The sequence below is a fragment of the Pseudopipra pipra genome, chromosome 2 (genome assembly GCF_036250125.1).
Source record: "Pseudopipra pipra isolate bDixPip1 chromosome 2, bDixPip1.hap1, whole genome shotgun sequence".
NCBI classification, from domain to species: domain Eukaryota; kingdom Metazoa; phylum Chordata; class Aves; order Passeriformes; family Pipridae; genus Pseudopipra; species Pseudopipra pipra.
Window position 1 is genome coordinate 110569390 of NC_087550.1, and position 21105 is coordinate 110590494.

The window sequence follows — 21105 nt, forward strand, 5'->3', positions numbered from 1 at the left end:
AAGGAGGTTGTACCCAGGTGGGGGGGCAGCCTCTTCTCCCAGGCAACCAGCAATAGGATGAGAGGACATAGTCTTAAGCTACATCAGGGGAGATTTAGGTTGGACATTAGGAGGAATTTCTTCACAGAAAGGACGGTTATACATTGGAATGGGCTTCCCAGGGAGTTGGTGGAATCACTGTCCCTGGAGGCGTTTAAGGAAAGACTGGACGTGCCACTCAGTGCCAAGTTGACAAGGTGGTGTTCAGTCATACCTTGGACTCCATGACCTCAGAGGTCTTTTCCAACCTAATTGATTCTGTGCGTCTGTGATCCCTCCAGCCTGATCAAGCGCCCTGGGAAGCACCCGCTTCCCTCTCCCCGCCCCGACGGATCCCCCTCAGTATCTTGGGGCCGAAGGAGCCGCGATGAGGAGGTGCTCCCCACGAAGGAGCCGCGATGAGGGGGTGCTCCCCACGCACCGGCGGGGAACCTTCCTCCCTTTACAGCCCAGCTCGGGCCGAGCCCCGGCAGCGCCGGTCGCCGCGGTGGGAGCGGCGGCGGAGGCCGCGGTCCGGCGCTGAGGGCGGCGGTGAGGGCGGCGGGGCTCCCCCTGGCGGGCTCGGCGCCGCACCGCACCCACCGCACCGCGCCTCAGCTGGGCGGGCCGGGCGGGCCGGGCTGGGGCGGCGGCGGCGGCGGCGATGAAATTCCCGGGCTCTGTCCTCGTCTCCCTCGTCCTCTTCTTGTCCGAGACCACGGCCGCGCTGTGCCTGAGCGCGGCGTACCGCGCGGCGGGGGACCCCATGTGGCACTGGCTGACGCTGCTCTGCGCCCTCCTGCCCTGCGTGCTGGTGCAGCTCAGCCTGGTCTTCATCCACCGCGACGTGACCCGCGACCGCCCGCTGGTGCTGCTGCTGCACCTGCTGCAGCTCGGGCCGCTCGTCAGGTCGGTGAGTCCGTCCCGCCCCTCGGCGGGGCCGGGGCCGAGCGCGGGGGGCGCCCGGAGCCCCCCGGCCTTTGTGCGGAGCGGGCGCGGCCGCTGCTGCTCTGCACCGGCGGGCGCCGCGTCCTGCCGGTCCTGCCTTTGGACGGCGTCCTTTGGGAATGCCCTCAGGGAAAAGGGGCTCAGCCCTGCCGGGCCCGCGGGGAGCCGGGAGAGCCCCCGTCCGCGTCCCGCCGCTGCGCTGGTTTTGCATCGCCGTGGCTCCCTGCGGATGGCCGGGTCTGTTCGCTGCCGGCTCATCCATAGCGCTTTGCTCGCAGGTGACTTCCAGGAGGGAAAGGGAAGGTTCGCTCGGCTGGGAGTTTAGGACAACGATAGTGATGCTCTAGTCAGTCTGTTCTTTCCAAATGTGAACTTCTTGCCCCACATTGCTTTTGGAGATTTTTTTTTTTTCAACTTCAGTTTAACTTCTCTCTGAAAATACCTTTAAAGTAAAAAAAGAAATCCCAGATAGATGAAAAGCTACAGCGGTAGTGCAACTCCCAAGTCAAAATGTTTGCTGGGGACGTTCATTTTAAATTTACATTCATATCTTTTATTTAAAAAGAAAGGTGATTAAATGCAGTGCATCTGAAGAAGAGGCTGGGAGAAGCATCAGCAACTTTTTGAAATTCCTGGACAGTGTGTGAAAGGAAGATTTGTTCACACTAAGAAGGGTGAACAGTTTGAATGTTACAAAATATCTTACACATCAAAAACATGACTTCTACAACCACGACTGGGTTTTGTTAATGTTTTTGGGTTTTTAAGATTTTAAAGATATTTAAGTTATGGCTAAACAGTTAGTTCTTGAAGAGCTCTGATTTCTAAAAGCTGAGAATAAAGTACTTCTACATTCTTTGGAAAATAAGAGAGGAACCAAAGAGAAAGAAATTATCAAAATAAAAACTATGTGGGTGACTTTTGTCATTCTAAATCAATTTCTTGAGGTCAGATAAGGAAAGAATGTCATGTCAAGCTGGAAGATGTGAATAAACAAATAAAGGATGTAAACAACCAAAAAAAATTGGAGGATTTTCTTTCTAATTATCTGAAAGAAACAGACTTCCTCTTTGACCTTAACCACCAGGCATGACTTGACTTTCTCTTTCTTTCTCAATATCAAGTTTATCTGTTTACAACACAAGTCTCACGTTGTGCAGAACACACTTTCTGCTCCATTGGCAAGCTCCCAGCCACAGTCACTGCTGTAAAACTAATGGGCATATGGAAGCCCTCTCCTCTCTTCAAGTGTGTTGCCAACTCTGCAATTCTGCCTTTCTCAAAGATTTACAAACCTGGCATTTCCAGAAGGTTTGAAGATGTTCTGGAGGTGTTGCAGCATGCCTGTGCCACGGTCCCCATGACATCATTTGGGCATTACAAAGTGATGTATGTTGACTTCTCTCTAAACCCAGGATAACTGGAATCATAATTACTAATACAAATACGTTCATGCTACCTGAGAAGCTTATTTCCTGCTAAAGGCTGGAGGGACTCTACAAAACAAAAACTTCATAGAAAACAACCTCTCTTTAGTTTTCAGGAAATGTGTCTATTTGTAGAATGCAGCACAGAAATGTGGGAAGACGAAGTGTTCAGTCTGAGGCAGACAGTAAAGGGATTTTATTTTGGTTTTTTTTTCCTCCCTTGCCTTTCTTGCAGCTAAACATTGCTGTATCTGTCAGAAGAGGAAACTGATTGTTTCCCATAAGTTGTAGCTCTGCACTGTATAAGTTTAAGGGTTTTCAGCACATGAAATACTTGACATTTCCCTGCTTTGCACAGGAGGCTTTCTATCCTGTGTGGACTACCATGCACACAAGTGATAGCTAGAAGGCAAAATATTTTTTGGCTGTATCATCACTGCACTGGAGCTTTAACTTTTGTACGCTGAAAAGGACCATTGTCCTTGGAGGCATTTTGTTCCATCCTTGTAGGCAAAACTCTGCTCCTTTACACCAGAGAATCCTGCTGTTCTTAGTCATTTGCTTCCCTGGTGTGAAGCCTCACTCCATCCTCCCTGCTCGGTCTCTTGTGTCTCCCTGGCACAGCCCAGGGTTGCTTAGGGAGAGCTGGGCCACATTAGGTCAAATAGGACACAGACAGTAGAGCCTCCTCAGGCTCTGTCTGCTTGTGGCATCAGTGAAGTGTTTAAGAACCTTTAGGCTGTGTGAGATGACACGCTGCAAAAGAGGGCTGGCTGCTTTGGCTGGCTTTAAAAAAGCTAACACCCACCTTTTGACCATCTTTTTTTGGTTTGGTATGATACAGGATAGTCAGGATTTCTCTGTTCAAACTCAGATACTGCGATATCAGTGCACTGCTTACCAACAGCCAATATATGTTTTGAGAGGTTTTCTTCATCATCTTTAAATCTAGACATTTTTCTCCTCTTCCTTTTTCTCTTAAAAAAAAAAACAAACAACAACCTTTAAATTATGGAGAATGGTTTGGGCATATCTTGGTGGGGAAGGAGGGTATTGAACTGTGCAAGAGAAATGATCCAGCCTATTTTGAATCATGTGTGTTGGGAAGAAAGTACATTCTCTCATAGATCCTTCTTACATATCACCATCTTCCCCAAACACCCACACTCCACCTGTTCGGGAGGCACTTGCTGTCCTGCTGCCACCACTGGAAGCACTAAAATTGGGTAACATCCCCCTTCCTGAAGAGGACTTTTGCTGTACTGTTAATGTACCTTTTTTTTTTTTTTAATTTCTTCTCCCACTCCCTAGGAGCTTCTCTATAAATTTGGGGCAATTTGTAGAGCAAAATTTCTATATCCCTTAGTGTCCTGGCTGTGACAGTCAGGATGCAGACATGCCAGAGACTATGCAGAGACTTGGCTGGAACAAAGTGACTGCAGGTTTCTGGGCATCATGAGGGATTCCTGCAGCATTTCAGGTCAGTGCCATTCCTTATGAGTGCACCAAATTGTCTGGATGCTTAGGAGACATATTTGGATACTTTTTTTTTTAAAGAAGATTCTTTCACCGCATAAAGTAAATTATAACAAAAAGAAATTACTTAAAATAGTAGCCAGTGTTAATGAGAGGTTTAATATACTTTTATTTTCTTTAGGGAAGGTCATGGTGAGATTTTTGGTTCATTATTGGCTGCTCTTGAACCAAGGGCTCTCTCTTTATTCCCTGTTCATTTGAATGGCACCTCTATCGCCAAGATCTTCTTGAGATTTTAGGTGCTGCTACAATTCCAATAAATAACAACTGGATGTATTTTTACTAGTGTACTGCACCACACTTAAGGATTTGTTCAAAGTGCAAATAACTCTTCATAGAATCGAGAATCGTTTAGGTTGGAAAAGACCTCTAAATCATCTAAATCCAATTGATAACCCAGCACCACTGTGTTCACTACTAAACCATGTCCCTAAGTGCCACATCCACATGTCTTTTTGAACATTCCTAATCATGATGATTCCACCACTTCCTGAGCAGCTTATTCCAATGCTTGACCACCCTTTAAGTGAAAAGACTTTTACTAATATCCAACCTGAATCTCCCCTGGCACAACTTGAGGCCATTTCCTCTTGTCCTGTCACTTGTTATCTTGGGAGGAGTGACTGACCCTTACCTGGCTACAGCCTCCTTTTGGGTAGTTGTAGAGCAAGAAGGTCCCACCAAGCCTCCTTTTTTCTTTACCCTTCATGAAGGGCACCAGAGAACCCCCTGTTAACTTCCTTGCCCTTTTCTATTTTGCAAGCAACAAACAGATCAGGAGCTGAAGTGCAGATTTCCAACAAACTGGCTTAGTCAGTCACACTCCAGAGATGTTCCTAATGTTGTATCTTAAGTCTGCTAGATGCAGTGGTTCCCTACCACCTGAATTACTGAAGTGGCATACTCAAAAGAGACTGGTGTGAACTTGGCATTGCTTCCTTCTGGTACCAACTTCATGGAGAGGAAAGCTTGAGTGACTGCAGGTGTCTTTGAAACTACTGTCCCTGGTGCTCTGTTAGTGGAGTGTGAGCCCCCGGGCTGTTCCTTGTTAGGAGATGCAATCAGGGAAGGGCTGTCCCCACAGAAGGATGAACTTCTCTTGCAAAAAACATCACAATCAAATATAACAAGTCCCTTTTTAGAACACTAATTACTGTTTTCCTTGGGTTATAATGGGACAAGGATGTAAACAATAGAATATTATTTAATGGGCTAGGGCTTTGTTTCTCAAGGCATGAGGAGAAACAATTACATGTCTGTGTGTACCTTGTAGACAGCAGCACAGCAGATGCAGGAGGAAGTTTGCATCAAACTGCCAGAGGAGCTGCTGTTATGGCCAAAGTTTGATTCTGTGAGCTGCGGGAAGCAAAAAAAACAAAACAAAACAAACTCACCAAAGAAACCCCCCAAAAAACCTTCAATAGGCTGAAATTTTTAGAGTCATTCATGTTTTGGATATCTAATTCTGCGATTTGAAATCTAATGAGCTCTACTGGTTCGATCTCATCGTGCAGAAGAATTGTCTCCCATGGGTAGTCTCTCTTTCCTGGTGACCTGCTTTGCAGTTCAAAATAGAACAGGTCTAAAAACTTTCCTTCCTTTTAGTACTTCCATTGGCAGACCTTATCGTAGGAGATCCTGCTAGCTCTAAACTTTACAACTGTTCATGTATCTTCCTCTTTTCCAGATGGGAAGACTATGCCTAAATTGTCTTCAGGCCATTTTTTTTTCCTTTATTCCCGAGAAGATGTGTTAGGTGTCCATCATGGGCTGAAAAGAAAGTCAGTGCAGGTAGAAGGTAGAACAGTGAGTGAGGAACAGTCTTTGGCTGATGTAGGTAAGTAAGTCTGCAGGACTGACGAGTCTTTTGGTTGCTTTTCTAAAGAGAAGGAATTACTAAAAACTGAGTCATTAGAGAAATCTATATGTTTGCAGTGAGCTTCTGTGGATAGGTCTCAAATAGCTGTTTATTCTTGGAGCACTTGGCTGTGGAAAGTTCCCTGTTTTCATTGCCTACTCCCTCTTCACACCACCATTATTTTTTTCTGTATTTAAATCCCACGCATCCATGATTAAAAGAGGGAATGAGGTGCTCGCTCTCGGCAAGCTTATAGGGATGGGATTATTCCTCCTACTTACTGTGTTGAAGGCAAATGTTTGCTGCTGAATCACTTCTTGTGGGCACCATCAGGATCCTTGAAAAAGTATGGCTTTTCTCTCTGCCAAGATGGAGAGAAAGCAGCACCATCCTTTTCTTACCTTTTAACTTTCACTGTAGAAAGTAGATCTGACTTTTTTTCTTCAAAGCAAATTGCAACTGTCACTGCCTTACATGCAGTGAAAACAACCAGCTGCTCTCCTTCCGCTTTTGGTGCCAAGTGAGGAGCTGTTGAAGGGGCCCTAAATGTCACTGCATTCCAGGAAATGGATTGTGCAGAAGTTGGGATCTCTCACTCCTGTTCCTCTGGAGCGGAGCAGCGATGAGCAACTGGGGCTTCTGGGGAATTCATCATGCTGCAGCAGTTTGTAACTGTGGAGGAGAGTTATTGTGAAGCAGTTCCCATCTTGTACTGTGTCTTAGTTGTGCTTCATACTAAAGAAGAAGAAGCCAGTTCATTTAAAGACAAGATGCCCAACCCTTCAGCGTATACTTCACAGGCAAAGTCATAATCTGGCACAGGTGCATGATCTGAATTGATTCTTCATCACAGTTCTGGATCCTTCTCATCCGGCTGGTCCTTCAAGTGCCTGTTCCCCTCTTAACTCTCTATTCCTTAAAACTTTTAGATTGGTGCTCTTTATTTCTAGTATATCAGCTGCTAGTCTGTTCCTGTTTGAAGCAATTGCTTGGGCAGTGGCACCAGTCAGAGTCCTGACTGCATTTGTATTTTGCTCCAGAAGGCTTGACCTCCAGAAACACTCCCGTGGGCAGGGCCAGGAAGAAAATGGGCATAATTAGTGATGTAGTCTGAGTGCTTGCACATACCATTTTATTGCTCTGCTGCACTGATAAAAGTCCCCTTTTGGCTCTAAGGTTGCTCATTTCACATTGTGTTTCCTTTTCTCTACTGATATAAAATTTCCCATCACAAACAACACACTTTTACTTAGTACCCAGCTAATAAATACAAATCAAATGCTTGCCCCAAAATCCAACATTTTGTTGATTATAATGTTTGCTATAGTCAGTTGTCTTATAAATCTTATCATTTCTTTTATTGGATTATTATGTATTTTTTAGATGGGTCCCTAAACTATATCTGCTTCTAATCACACACAGCAAGAGTTCAGAAGCTGATGCTGAGATCCCGTTTTCCATAATAGCTTCAGACTTGCCCTCAGCTCAGGGTGAATACATAGCTGTGAATACTAAGCAGGACAAAAATGTTCTGGTATCTTTCTTTTGGAATAAAATCAATTTGTTGGCTTCGGAATCTGTGTTGGCTTCATAAGCCACAGTGCTTTATTAATTTTTCACACTTTATTTTTGGCTGTGTGGATTCTTTCACGTGGAACAAGGCTGGCAAGGAGTAGAAAGATTAATGAGGGGAAAACACAAAGTCATCTCTATGAATGGAGCCTCGAGAGCACCAGGGACTTCCAATAGCATTAGTGATGATAGCTGAAGCCTTGTGAACCAAGGATAGTACTACATACTCCTAAAATTGCTCTTGAAACAGTTTCAGCAGTAGCAGTTGAAACTTGCTAATGGTCCAGTTAGGAGAAAAAATGAAGTATAGTTTATTAAAATAAAAATCAGCATGCTTATAGTTGAATTTTTATAAGTGCTACTTTACAGCTTTCCCCTAAAAGGCTGTGATAGGCTCTGAGTTGGCAAGTGTTTTAAAAAGTCAAGTTAAGAAGAAAATGGGAGTTCAATAAAGACTCAGACAAGCATAGTTCTGTCGTCTTTAGTTGTGAGACACTTTTAAATGGAAGATAAGCCTTATTTGTAGGTTACCAAAACTCACCAGCCATCTGACTTGGTGGAGACTCAGAGATGCTGCATTCCAGCAAGTATGAACTGCAGAGGTGGAGGAGATGAACCCCAGCAGGCACTATGGAAGGAAAGAAGACAGCTCAATCCCCACCGGCAGATGACGCCTGTGCAAGAAGATGCCATGCATGCCAGGCTGTGGGAGGGGGTGTGACCAGAGCTGGTGCCACAGGGGGGTACCGGGGATTTCTCCCCCCAAAACTTCCCTTGGCTGGAATCCAGCCCTCACCAGTGCTGCTGCTCACACTACAGCTGGGTTTGGGCTTTTGGGGAGTACTTTTCAGCTTGTGGACTCCTCCGCAGCATGCCCTGTGTTTTTAGAACCCTAAACAATGTGACAGAAATGAAGTTTTTCTTTCCTCTCCTGTCACCTTCAGCTTATGATTTCACCTGTACCTCTGTTATTCCTTGCTTGTTATTACTTCCCAGACAAGGCTGACTGTTCCCCTTTGTGTTTTGGGTTCTGCTTGATGCCCAAACCTGCCCTTAACACCTTCATATCTGAGTAGTTCTCTTAGAATAGTTTTTCTGAAGTTTTATCCAATTAAAAAACATTCATTGGAAGGAAGTTTCAGAAATTGTCCTTTCCTTTCAGAAATTTGTCTGAGGCTAATTCTCAAAGAGCCAGATTGTCCTTGTTGCTACAGCATTAACTGCAGATAACCTTTTCTATTCCCTCCCAAATGTATGGATTATTCTCTGTGCATAGGTAGAGGCAGCAAATAGTACAATATGTAATTTATGATTAGAAGTGTGTGTGCTGGCACCACTTTGTTCCTTGGAAGTTAGTCTGCAATAAGTTAGACTATATAAACAAGAGGGTTTGGCTCCCACTGTGTTTAATGTATGAAGAGCTACAGCAACAGGAAACACTGCATCTTCTTATTTAAAAGCTTTTTGCAAGATTATGTTTAATGTTTCTTTAACAGTGCAGTAAACATAAGCAAACGTAAAGACTAAAGCTCCTATTTTTTGTGTCTTTTTAAAAAATGCTGATTTCCAGAGTTGTGAGGCTCAAAACTGCTCCTTCTCACTGCTCTGGCATGTTATTAGTGTTTTGAACCATTGCTGGGTAAAGCAAGAATTAGAGTCCAACATTTTGAGGTGTGCACACCTGCTTGTACCCTGAGCTTCTCTCTTCAGATACTTTGTTTAAGGCAAAGGTATGAAAAGTGTGTTTGTTGCCATGTTCCCACTAGCGTGTCACAGGTGTATGGATAACAGGAAGATAAAGATGTGAGGATCTGAAAAACACTTCTGACTTTGGCCCTGGGTTTACCTATGAACACTGTAGTTTAAGGACTTCAGTGGGACAGCAGAGAGCAAAGGTATCTCATAGGAAACAACTAAACCTCCTCCCATGTCTGAGTACTGCAAGCAACCCAAAGGGCACTGCTGGGTTCTTGCTCTCTAGTCACATGTAGTTCATGTTTTAAAGAGTGAAATCTGTCATATTCCAAATTCACCAGGATGAGAAAACATACAGGCTTTGCTCTATGAACAAATGGCTTAGGACTTATATGTGATTGCTTAAAATACTAAGGATTGGGAAGACCTATGCTTTTCTTTCGCTTTTTTTTTCCCTGTCACTCTGTTTACTCATTTGCTTGTAGGTGTGTGGAAGCCTTTTATATTTACTACCATGCTGGCAGGATTGAAGACCCCTATGTCAGCATCACGAAGAAGTGGCAGGTGCCCAAGGATGGGTACTCAGAAGAAATTGAGAAGGAAGTGGGGCAGGCTGAGCGCAAGCTGCGCACGCACAGATCCGCCTTCAGCCGGGCCTCCGTGATCCAGGCGTTCCTCGGCTCCGCGCCCCAGCTCACCCTCCAGCTCTACATCTGTGTCATGCGGCGGGAGATCACGGCTACCAGAAGTAGGTAGAGCCCTTGTTATCACCCTTTCTGGTATTTTGGTGGGAGGGAGAGGAGGTCAGCAGTCAGGTGTAGCTGCCCTGGACAAGAACCAAATGTGTTGCAATGTATTTCGTCTTCCTGACAGATTTTGATGCTGATGTTGCTTCCAAGTTTATATCATGTTTTAGACTCTTACACTTTCTGTACCATACTTGGGTTGCTATAAAAACACTAATTTGATAAAGTGGCTATTATGGCATGACAGGGAGGCAGCTCGAGGAACTGAACTGTCTTTATGTAGAAGGAAAAAAACATTGCCTCTATTCCATTTTGGTTTTTGAGCAAACTTCCTGGAAAATTCCTTTGGGTACACCACAAAGCATGTTTTGCCATGCTGCATTAGGGAATATGTACTTTCAAGAATGGAGTTTTAAATATGGACTGAGGATGTGAGCTGTCTTTACTTGTGCCAGACTCTGATTTTGGAATCAAAAGGCTGAATTCAATGAGCTGGTATGCAGCTGTGGCCATCTCATCTCTTGACCCAAGCTGTTAAGCCTTCACCAAGCGATGCTACACCACATGGGCTACCAGGACACATCTGTGGGACTCTGCATCTTGCTCCATGATGAGCTCTTGATTTGCTGGCTTGCTGCCAAATAAAGAACCTACTCTAGCTGATCATGGAGCTCTTCAGTGTAAGAAAGGACTTTGACACCTATGAGAATTTGGAGATGTGTTTCCACTAAAAGAAAATGTTGTATGTGTAGGGCCATGAGTGGCCAGAGATCTTTACCAGCATCACAGGTAGGGAGGCTGGGGCTAGGGTAACAGGTTAATAATTGAATTAAAGGAAAATCATCATCATCATCATTATCATCATGGCTAGGCTTCGCGAACGAAGATTTGGGAAGGGCTCTACCCACGTTTGTTGCAAGAAAGGAAAATATTATTACAATAATAGTAGTAAGGGAGTGGAGAGAGAGGGGGAGGGAGAGGGAGAGGAATAAAACCCAATAAAGACACATGATGGACAATACAATTGGTCACTACCCACTGACCAATGCCCAGCAGCAATCAGACCCTCCCAGCCAACTCCTCCCAGTTCATAAACTGGGCATGATGCTCTGTGGTGTGGAATATTCCTTTGGCTAGTTTGGATCAGCTGTCCTGGCTGTGCTTCCTCAAAGCTTCTTGTGTACTTCCTCACTGGCAGAGCATGAGCAATTGAAAAGTCCTTGACTTAGAGTAAGCACTGCTCAGCAACAACTGAAACATCAGTGTGTTATCAACATTATTTTCACACTGAATCAAAACTCAGCACTGTACCAGCTACTAAGAAGAAAATTAACTCTACCCCAGCTGGAACCAGGACATCATAGCAGAAGTTTCTCGAAAGACATTGCTCCTGAGAGTTTTGAGTCCTTCACAGCTAAGGTAGATTCTTCAAATAGCCATGGCATTTGTGACATGGGATGAGGACAAAGCACCTGAATCCTTTGCTGAACAGTGCAATTAGCAAAGTTTCCAGTCACTTTGCTGCAGCTGGCATTTACTTGACAAAGGTCACCATTTTATTGTATTTTTTTTTTATTACTGGTTTTGACCTTACTGGTCTTGACAGTCAAGGAGAAGCACTGTGTTCCACGTGATTAGAGAATTGCTTATTTAAGAATGATTTGTAACACTCTATTACTTCTGACTTTTTCTGTCACTGCTGAGATAAATTGTGAATGCCAGACTGATAAACGACCTTTTGTGGGTGAAATGAAGTTAAACAGAGGTAAGCTGGCTCACCAGTGAGTTTGGTGAGCTAACTAGCAAATGCAGCGGTCACCTCATGTCTCCCAGGAGCCATCTCTGTAGCAGGTGTAATTCTAAAATACAGAAATGCAGAGAAAACAAAAGTGTTAGGAACAGTGGCAAGGTCTGTTAGAGATCATACATCAGAAAAACAAGAACCCTGACTATATTCCTGTTTTGTATATCTTACCTACTGAAATATTGAAGCTTTCTACAATCTCTTTATCCAGCTTATTTCTGCAGTAGTACCTTTTGTCCACCAGTATTATTCAGCCTCCAGAGTAAAGGGGAATGATGCACATTTTCATCTTGTTTTCTATGTGTACACAGGATTCTCACATATAAGTACATGACTTTAACCCTTTGATTTTGCTGCACCATCAAAGTAATTTAACAGCCAGTCCAGCTCTTATTCCACACTTCACGTCTTCAGCTTCCTTATTCTTTAACACTGATCCTTCCATTTTCATCTGTTATAATTATCACTGTCTTGTATTTTGATTTCCGCTTTTTTTGTCTTGTCTCCTCATCAGTCTCTTCTTTTTCTGGATTCCTACACTATCCTGCCTATTATTCTGTGTAAATTCTGCTTGTTCAGGGGTAAGGAGGTCAGCATCACCTCTGAACCTAAAGCTGTTTACCATCATGCTCATAGCATGGCTTGTCCCTTTCAAATCTGTGTGAAACTCCTTGTTACTTCCAGTACTGGATTGAACAGTTCTGAACAGAGTGTGCATCCCTGTCTAGCCCTTTGTCAGCCAGAGCCGTGCTCTGTGTTTCTTGTGTATTTCATGTCATTCATTAGTTTCTCTGGAGGTTTTGGGTGGGTCATCACACTTCCAGATTATCAGATCCTTGCCGGTGTTTGGCATTCTCCAAAACTGTCATTTCACTGTCTGCCAAGAATGGAAGATCAAGAGAACTGGAGAGAATTGCAAAAGCAGGACAAAGTCTTTAGGTTAGTAATGAGTGACTTAAAGCTTCAGTGACTGCAAGAAATAATAGAAATGCTGGATGTAATGCAACACTGGAAACCAGCATGTAATAGCAGGAACAGTGTGGCCAGCAGGACCAGGGAAGTGATTCTTCCCCTGTACTCAGTGCTGGTGAAGCCACACCTTGAGTGCTGTGTCCAGTTCTGGGCCCCACAGTTCAGGAAGGACATTGAGGTGCTGGAGAAGGTCCAGAGAAGAGCAACAAGGCTGATGAAGGGACTCGAGTACAAGTCCTATGAGGAGAGGCTGAGGGAGCTGGGGCTGTTCAGCCTGGAGAAGAGGAGGCTCAGGGGAGACCTCATCACTCTCTACAACTACCTGACAGGAGGTTGTAGCCAGGTGGCCATTGTTCTCTTCTCCCAGGCAACCAGCAGTAGGACAAGAGGGCTCAGTCTTTAGCTCTTCCAGGGGAAGTTTAGGTTGGATATTAGGAAGAAATTTTTTACAGAGAGAGTAATCAGACATTGGAATGGGCTGCCCAGGGAAGTGGTGGATTCACCGCCCCTGGATGTTTTTAAGATGAGACTGGATGTGGCACTTAGTGCCATGGTCTTGTAACCACAGCGGTGTTGGATCAAGGGTTGGACTTGATGATCTCAGAGGTCTTTTCCAACCCAGTTGATTCTATGATTCTATGATTCTAATCTGAGTCCTAGTTCTAAATATTCAGTTCTTTCTTTGGTTACAGCCTGACTGGGAAGAAGTTTCCCAGCTTGCTACTGTATGAAATGCCCATGAAATGACTTTGTAGTTGGCACTCCCAGAACAGACGCTGAGGTCTCTTCTGCACATTTGGGCTACACTCTGCACTCAAATGCTTCAGCACCTGTCAGTATTGTCTTTGCCTTAGAGCCAGATATAACCTTGCTTTGAAGAGGGTCTGACAACAGGCTCAGGTCCTCTTACCCACTGCTGGGCAGCTCTCCAGACCACTTCACTTAGGTGGTACCACCTGGAGGAACATAAGGTCAGGAGGTGCCAAAAAGACCTGAGTTAATGTTAGTTACAAAACCAGCTTGTTGGACATGGGGGATGTGTGGCTTGCCCCTTATCTCTGACTAAGGGCCAATTCTCAGTGTGCAGTATTGAATGTGGAAGCAATGTTTTTGTTTTTGTAAGTCTAGTTTGTGTGCTGTTAGCAGCAGGCAAGTTATCTTTTTCAAGCATTGCTTACAATGATGATCTCAAAAGGAGGATTTCCTACCATTTAAAAATGAAATTATTCTCCGGAAGAAGGTTGGATTTCTTTTTTTTGATGAAAATTTTTAGCAGTGACAGCCATCTTCAGTACAGAAGTTTTTGCTGTAATACTTCTTACAACTTACTAGTGTTTTCAGTGGCACTTTCCTAATGCTCTTGACTGGGTTCTGTAGATGGTCTTAGTAGAGATCTTAAGATGTTTCTACAGTTGCTTCTTCTGAACTCATTAAGCTCTGACCACAGAATATTTTTCTCATTGTTTGAACAACATACTTTGAGTATTAATAGTTGTTTCTAAGTGTTGAAATTATATGTTATGGCAAAAAAAAAGTTTCTAGGTGTCTTGCCCTAAGGAAAAATATAAATGCCCTTATTTTTCAAGGGTTCTGATTATCAGTTTAGAAAACTATAGTATATATAACGTATGTATATATATATATATATATATAACTATAGTATACATAACAGATTTCAGTAATCAGTCTTTGTGATTTAGCTCATCTAGAGCTGAATTAGCAATTGCTGAAGTGGGAAGGACCAGGTCTTGAAAGTACTTAGGACATAATACCAAAACCCAACAAAATAAAACAGTACCTGCCTGAATGACTCAGTGACTGTGCACCTCTGATTTGTAAGAAAAGTACAGCCTTCTGGGAGGAGGAAGAAAGAAAAGAAATGCCAACTTTATAAAGACTGTTAAGGAATTTGGGACTGTTCCAAGAGAAGATGCTTTTCCTTTTAAATTTTCATTTCTTTACCTGCTCAGGATGAGTAAAAGCAACAGTGTCATTCTCCCACATGTCCCTTTGTGGTTCCTTCAAACCATCTTTCTCACAGAGTTAAAAGCGACGTTTGAACTGAAGGTTTGGTGACAGTAATGAGTTTTGGGAAAGGAACAGGACTGGACTACTGTACTAAACTGCAGCCAGCATGACCTAGTTTTTATCAGTGGAGAAATGCCTCTTTTGAAGGCTTGAGTTTATAAGATAAGTTTGAAATTAATACAGGATTCCTAAAGTGAAATTGTGGAATAACATCAATGTCTCAGCTTATCAAAGCAGAAAGCAAGCACACGTCCAAGACAGCAGCACTCAGTCCCTGGTGGGCAGGTTTTTGTTTCTTTAACTCTGAGCTTTGTTAGCTGCTGTAAGTTATGTTCTTTCATAGCCCAAAACTACAGGAAAGACTTTGTAAAGAGCTACAGGATATCAAGCAATATTCTTGACTGCAGTCACCTGCTCTTCTGCTTTCAGCCAATGTTTTTCCAAGACATAACATTTAAAAATTCTCAGCTCGGGTACAGTGCTGTAAGAAAGATGTTTAAAAACACCTACTAAAAATGTAAGAATACATGCACTACCAAACTGGGATGTATGAAATTACCATATAAAATAGTCAATGCTTTTCAGCTTACTGAGTGCTTTGGAAAATTAGATATAAAGACTTAATTAACTCTTTTCCAAATAATTCAGAGGTGTTTGTCGATCAGAATGGGAGAGAGCTTAGCTGAAGTGATAGAGAAAATCCTCTTAGAAAGTTATTAGAGATCTTAAAATAGTCATGTTTCTTTCAAAGTCATGCATAGAAATGAATAACTTTAATTAGGAAAAACCCACAAACCCCATGTAGCAGGGAATCCAGTTCATTTGTAGGACATTGACACACAAATTAATTGAAGGCTGCAGAAAGCACTGGTTGCTAAACATTGCAAAAGTAATTGACACAATTAAGAATTCCCAACTCTGAGTGTTTTATCTGGTGCAATATAATGCCCTGACCAGTTGGCTTAGTTAGTTTCATTGAAACTCTAAAAGAAACAACTGAACCATTTTTACTGTGCTTAACTCATTTGCGTGGACAAAATGCTAAGATTGAAACTAAATGTATAGGTTGGGGGTGACTAAAATTAGTCCTCTAAGTCACCCATTCAGCGTGTTGGTAAAAATTGTGAATATATATTTGCATAATTGTGTATGCAAATGCTAAAAAAAAAAATGTGGGCAGTTGGCACTTCTGTTTATTCTGTGTGTCCAGTGTTCTTGTACATTTGTACCCACTCAATGTGGCGAGACAAGACACCCTTCTGCAGCCCCAGAAGGCTCTTCCCCTATTGCATCTGGGGAAGGCAGCTAACACCTGGCCTCTGCCTTCACTTTCTGCAGAGTCTAAATGCTGTGAAACTTTCCCTTCAGGGATTTCTGAGTAGATGGGAGATACTGAAAGTTGATCTGAACATTTAAATACATTTTTAAAAGGAGTGGTTTTTTACATGCATGGTACAGATAGGTGTATAAAGAAAATGGAACTATAGGAAAACACATTGAACAGGTGAGCAAATATCTCTACACAGGCAGAGACAGTGCAGATGGTTCTGGGTTTAAATTGATTTGGCTTTCAGTTTTGAGCTCTATCACAGAGCTTTCTTATGATCTTCAACAATTTTCTTCGATGTAGAACTTCACAAGCACCAAGATATCTGCACATCCAAGTTACGCCAAAGTTTCAGCTTCTATTTTGCAGTTTTTCATCTACATGGAGAGGAAGTAGCACTCCTGTGCCTTGTGAAGTGCTATAAGAGTTTGAGAGCAAGTTGGATACTCTTATGACTGAGCTGTATAACCACCAAGGACGGTATATGTACGAACAGCCCTTGGCAGGAGAAGTGCTCTTTCTAGCTACTTGTAAAAGTAACAAACAGTGACCAAAACAGGAGGTAGGGTTAGAGTTATGTGTTGGTTTTGGCTGGGGTAGAGTTCATTTTTTTCACACAAATATATACAAGGAATGGCTTTTGTGACGTTACACCCTGCTGGGAATCCCCAGGAAAATCCCAGGTGAAAATGACTGCATCTGCACTAGTCTGCTGCAATGTCTGTAACTTCTGCTGGGCCGAAGGTCCTGATTTGTGTTTTCTCTTTGTAGGTATTTGTATGCTGCTTTCTCTCCTGTCCATTGTATACGGCGCCTTGCGCTGCAACATCCTGGCCCTTAAGATTAAGTACGATGATTACGAGGTCCATGTGAAACCAGCCGCCTACCTCTGCATATTCCTGTGGAGAAGCTTTGAGATTGCCACACGGGTGACGGTGTTGGTCCTTTTCAGTTCAGTCCTTCGAATCTGGATTTTCCCCGTTACGATGGCGAATTTCTTTGGTTTTTACTTCTTCCCATGGATTCTTTTCTGGCGTAGCAGATCCCCATTTCCCGAGAACATAGAGAAGGAATTCAGCAGAGTCGGCACTACCATCGTCTTGTGCCTTCTCACCTTCCTGTATGCTGGCATTAACATGTTCTGCTGGTCGGCAGTGCAGGTGGAGCTCAATGATCCTGACTTAATTAGCAAATCCCAAAACTGGTACCGAATGGCTATGTACTACACACTGCGGTTCGTGGAGAACGCGTTCCTCCTGCTGATGTGGTACCTTCATAAAACAGATATCTACATGTATGTCTGCACCCCACTGTTGTTCTTGAGGCTGCTCTTAGGTTACTGCCTGGCTATCTTCTTCATGTTGATGTTCTACCAGTTCTGCCACCCATGCAAAAAGCTTTTCTCATCCAGCATTACCGAAGCTCTGCTGTCCTGTTTGAAGTTCCTCTTCTTTATGCGCAAGACTCCCAAATCCACTGTACTGAGAGAGAAGGCAGCAGTGAAAACTGAAAATACTGATGAAGCACAGAGCAGTAGCAAGACAATAGACTCTCAAAAGGGATATCTTCATCAAAGTGCTTCTTCCAATGCCTAATACAACTGGAAGCAAGTAGGTGCCTTTGAAAGGTGGCAGATCACCTGCTGGAACGCTGTGTATCTTAGACATTGTGTCTTGTGGGTGGAGTTTCTTTCTTACAGGTGTAGCACTGCATGGTGGCTGACAAGCCTGTCTTTGTGGAGAACAGTGTTCGGGTATTTGTATCTCTGTGTGTTTGTATGTGGAGAGCAATTGTTGTTTGTAGACTTCTATTTCAGAGGGTTTTTGCACATAGGTTTATTATCACATGCTTATTTTATTATCACATTATCGGAGACGTCCTTCAAAAACTGACCTGTTGCTCATCTTACTCAGGAAGTCTGAAGATGAAAGGCAATGAATTTTATTTCAGACAGGATGTCCCATGGCACACCTAGCATAGAAACAGAACTTAGACCTGGACTTTATGGTGACTGTAGCTGTGGTCTGCTTTGATCAAATTGCAGACTATGTAACACTCTAATTAGTGTAATAAGATAATACTTCTCTCTGCAGTATTAGAGTTGGACTTCCACAATGCACTGTAGTCTGAGTTGCCATGAAACAGCCAATTAACTAGCACTAACACTGAAATGTGACTGTTACTGAGGATGGACAGAAGGGTTATTGACTTTGCACTGTTTCACCCTTCATATTTGCTGCTTGTTAGTAAGGTAATGAAATTTAACACATTAATTGTGATGTTCTGGAATACCTTGTTTTTCTGACATTAGCATTTGTCTAATACTTTGCTGTGTTCTGGTATCAGGGTGGTGTTCACTTTATTTAAATATCTAGAAGTTGGGCAGATAGTGTGTACTTGTCATGTAGGTACTCTCTAGTGCACATCCCTAGGGAGTGATTCACCTGATCTTAAAATGCACAGGCGATGTGTATCCTTCTCTGGAGACCTGTTACTCAGTGTTGATCAGATGCCTTGACAACGAGTTTTGACTATCCATCTCCCTTTTAGATGACTGAAGTTAAGAGATGAGCACTACTCTGATTGTCAGGGCTTTGGTAGTGCACCAAGTAGGAAGCTCAGTGACTTTATATGGGGAGAGAAGACACTGAGTCCTTCTTTTTGAGGCTGTGATTTGTTATGACTAATTTAATATCATTAATTCAAGATGCTCTGACTTATTTACCTCAGAAATATCACAGGCTTGAAGACTGAAAGAAAAAATGGAAGTCATTGACTTTTCTCCTCAGCAATTCATAACCACAATAAAAGGGTTTCTGTATTTTGTAAGTTGCTGAAAAAGCTTTAGCAGATGAACATCCAGGAATTTAGTGGAAATGCACAAAACCATCTGTATTTTCAAAAACTAAGTGAAAGCTATTAGCACTTTGTTTGCTTAGCACCTTGCATTCCTTTTGGGTGATACACATTGTGACTGCTCGTGGGAACAAATAATTGATGACCCAAAGCATCTCCCAGTGTCCTAAGCTTAGCCTCCATTCTGTCATCACGGAGGGTGAAGCTCTTCACTAGAGATGACATCGGCATCATTGTATTAGAAGTGCCTCAAATTCAGGTCTGAGGCCATTTATAATGAAATATGTCACCTGCAGTTCTGCAAAGAGCTAAGCTGCGTTTATTTTTTAATTTATTGCACTGTAAATGAATGTCTTTATATTTCAGTTTTGTAATGGAGTTATGTTTTCATTTAGCTTAATATGTATCTGTGTATGTTATGTGTGTGTAGATCTCGTTAAATTATTGGTGGGTGGTAATGGGAATTTTTGGCCTGAGCTTGCCATGGGAATGTACCTCATACCTGGGGAAGATACCAAACCCCTCAGTTCTAATTTCTCTCTCTGAGGATCATAAAATAGTGAAGTGACTCCTTGAAGACACTACATGATTTCTCTGTACTTTTGTATGTGGAAGTACAGTGTAGTTTTTCTCTCTGCTCTTCTAGATGCAAAAGAGTATTTCTTTTTTGTTGTTGTTTTTCAGTAGTGAGTTAAAGGAACAAGAGAGAATATAACCCTTGCTTCCAAACCTGCAGAGTTCAGCACACGGTCTCAAATTTTCTGGTGTTCTTAGCCAAAACTGAGTGTCTATCTTTATAGTTGGATACTCTTCAGTATCATTAATCAGGGAATTATGGTTGTTGCCTATCTACAGATGTACCCAGGTCTGAAATATTAGTCTTTAAGGGAAAATAAAAAAGTGACTTCACATGTAGAAGTAGTTCACATCTAAAGATCTCTCAAATACTTAAAGCAGACTTTGGACACTGTAAGTGATGGTGCAGTTGTGATTCTGCCATTTGGAAACAGTGAAAGCTTCACAAACCTCAGCCAGTGAGATGTTTCTGCTACAGCAAAGTCAAGTGTAGGAGAGTTACACAGCCAGGAGCCTGGTATGAATACACAGTGAGTACCATGTAACCTCACATAACAATGCTGAAGGCTACTGCATATGCATATTTTGGAGTGTGTGCCATATTACTTCCTATTTTTGTACCAACCTAAAGTGCATGCATAGGGAACTGAATATTTAAATCACTGTTATGAGAGGGAAAAAAAATAAAAATATTTGTATGGGTTATATTACTGTCCTATGGTTTTGCCTTAGTTGTGCAGAGTAACCAAATACAGCTTAAATACTCCACCAGCATGAGGGCCACTGCCTGTGCACTGTCTCATGTCACCACAGCCTGGAGTGCAGCTTCACCAGCAGCCTTGCTGCTCTGAGATGTTTTATCTCCCTCTGCTGCCATTGCTGGTGGAAAGGTATGAGAAGGAGTCATAGAGACAGAAGACACTCTGTTAGACCAGTGTTTTAAAGGACAAGCTGATTTCTCTGAAGTGCCAGGAGAGACAGTTTTTCCTCAAGATAACAACAGTCTGGAGGGTGTTGTTATCAGTCCACCCAGTGGCTGCATGGAGAGGATAATACTGGCTACAAAGTCTGTATGTGTATGAATGAGTGATCCTTTGCTGCAAACTTTACTGTGGTTTTACTCTCCTCCATGAATATTTGAGGGGTCTGTGTGTTCAATGGAAGGGTTTAGGGCTACTGCTAAAAACTACTCACTTGAGTAGTCCTGAGTGACACAAAGGATTGCTCAGTAAGGATTGCTCACATGTATAAGAGTATGCAAGATCTGATACATGGGTTTTCTTTTATACTTGTCAAACAACAGCAATTAAAATGTTGAAACTATCCCTTAAGTTGTGTTGGTATCAGTTCTTATTCTGCTGCTTTCAGAAATTCAAAGTAAGGTTTACAGAACACGCTGTCATCTGTCACCACGCAGCAGCAGGAATGTTTTCAAGCAGATGTGACAGAAGAATAATCTGTGGTTGATTCAGGAGTTCCTTACCTCCAACCTGTGATGCTTCCATAGTTGTTTAGCAGGAAATTTTTTAAGAGGGGGGCAGTTTAAGAGGCCAGTGTTATATGGAACGAGATCTGTATATATAATATTTATTGTCAGGATGAGAATATTTTCTGGTTAACATTGGGAATTGGGAAGAATTCATTACTTTATAAGGAATATTTTAGCTTTTATTCTGCATAATTGTTTCAGACTCATCTGGATTTACCATGTCCTTGTCTCTGACCTAGTTAATAGCCAGCAA

At 42.8% G+C, this 21105-nt stretch overlaps 1 protein-coding gene across 1 annotated transcript; it reads left to right on the forward strand.

Annotated features, from left to right (window-relative positions):
* Nucleotides 1–620: 620 nt before the first annotated feature.
* XK (X-linked Kx blood group antigen, Kell and VPS13A binding protein) lies at nucleotides 621–20694 on the forward strand. Its single transcript, XM_064646853.1, has 3 exons — nucleotides 621–927; nucleotides 9540–9802; nucleotides 16703–20694. The coding sequence occupies exons 1-3, from the start codon at nucleotides 683–685 to the stop codon at nucleotides 17524–17526; spliced, it is 1332 nt and encodes a 443-aa protein (XP_064502923.1). The 5' UTR covers nucleotides 621–682; the 3' UTR covers nucleotides 17527–20694.
* The last annotated feature ends 411 nt before the right edge of the window (nucleotides 20695–21105 follow it).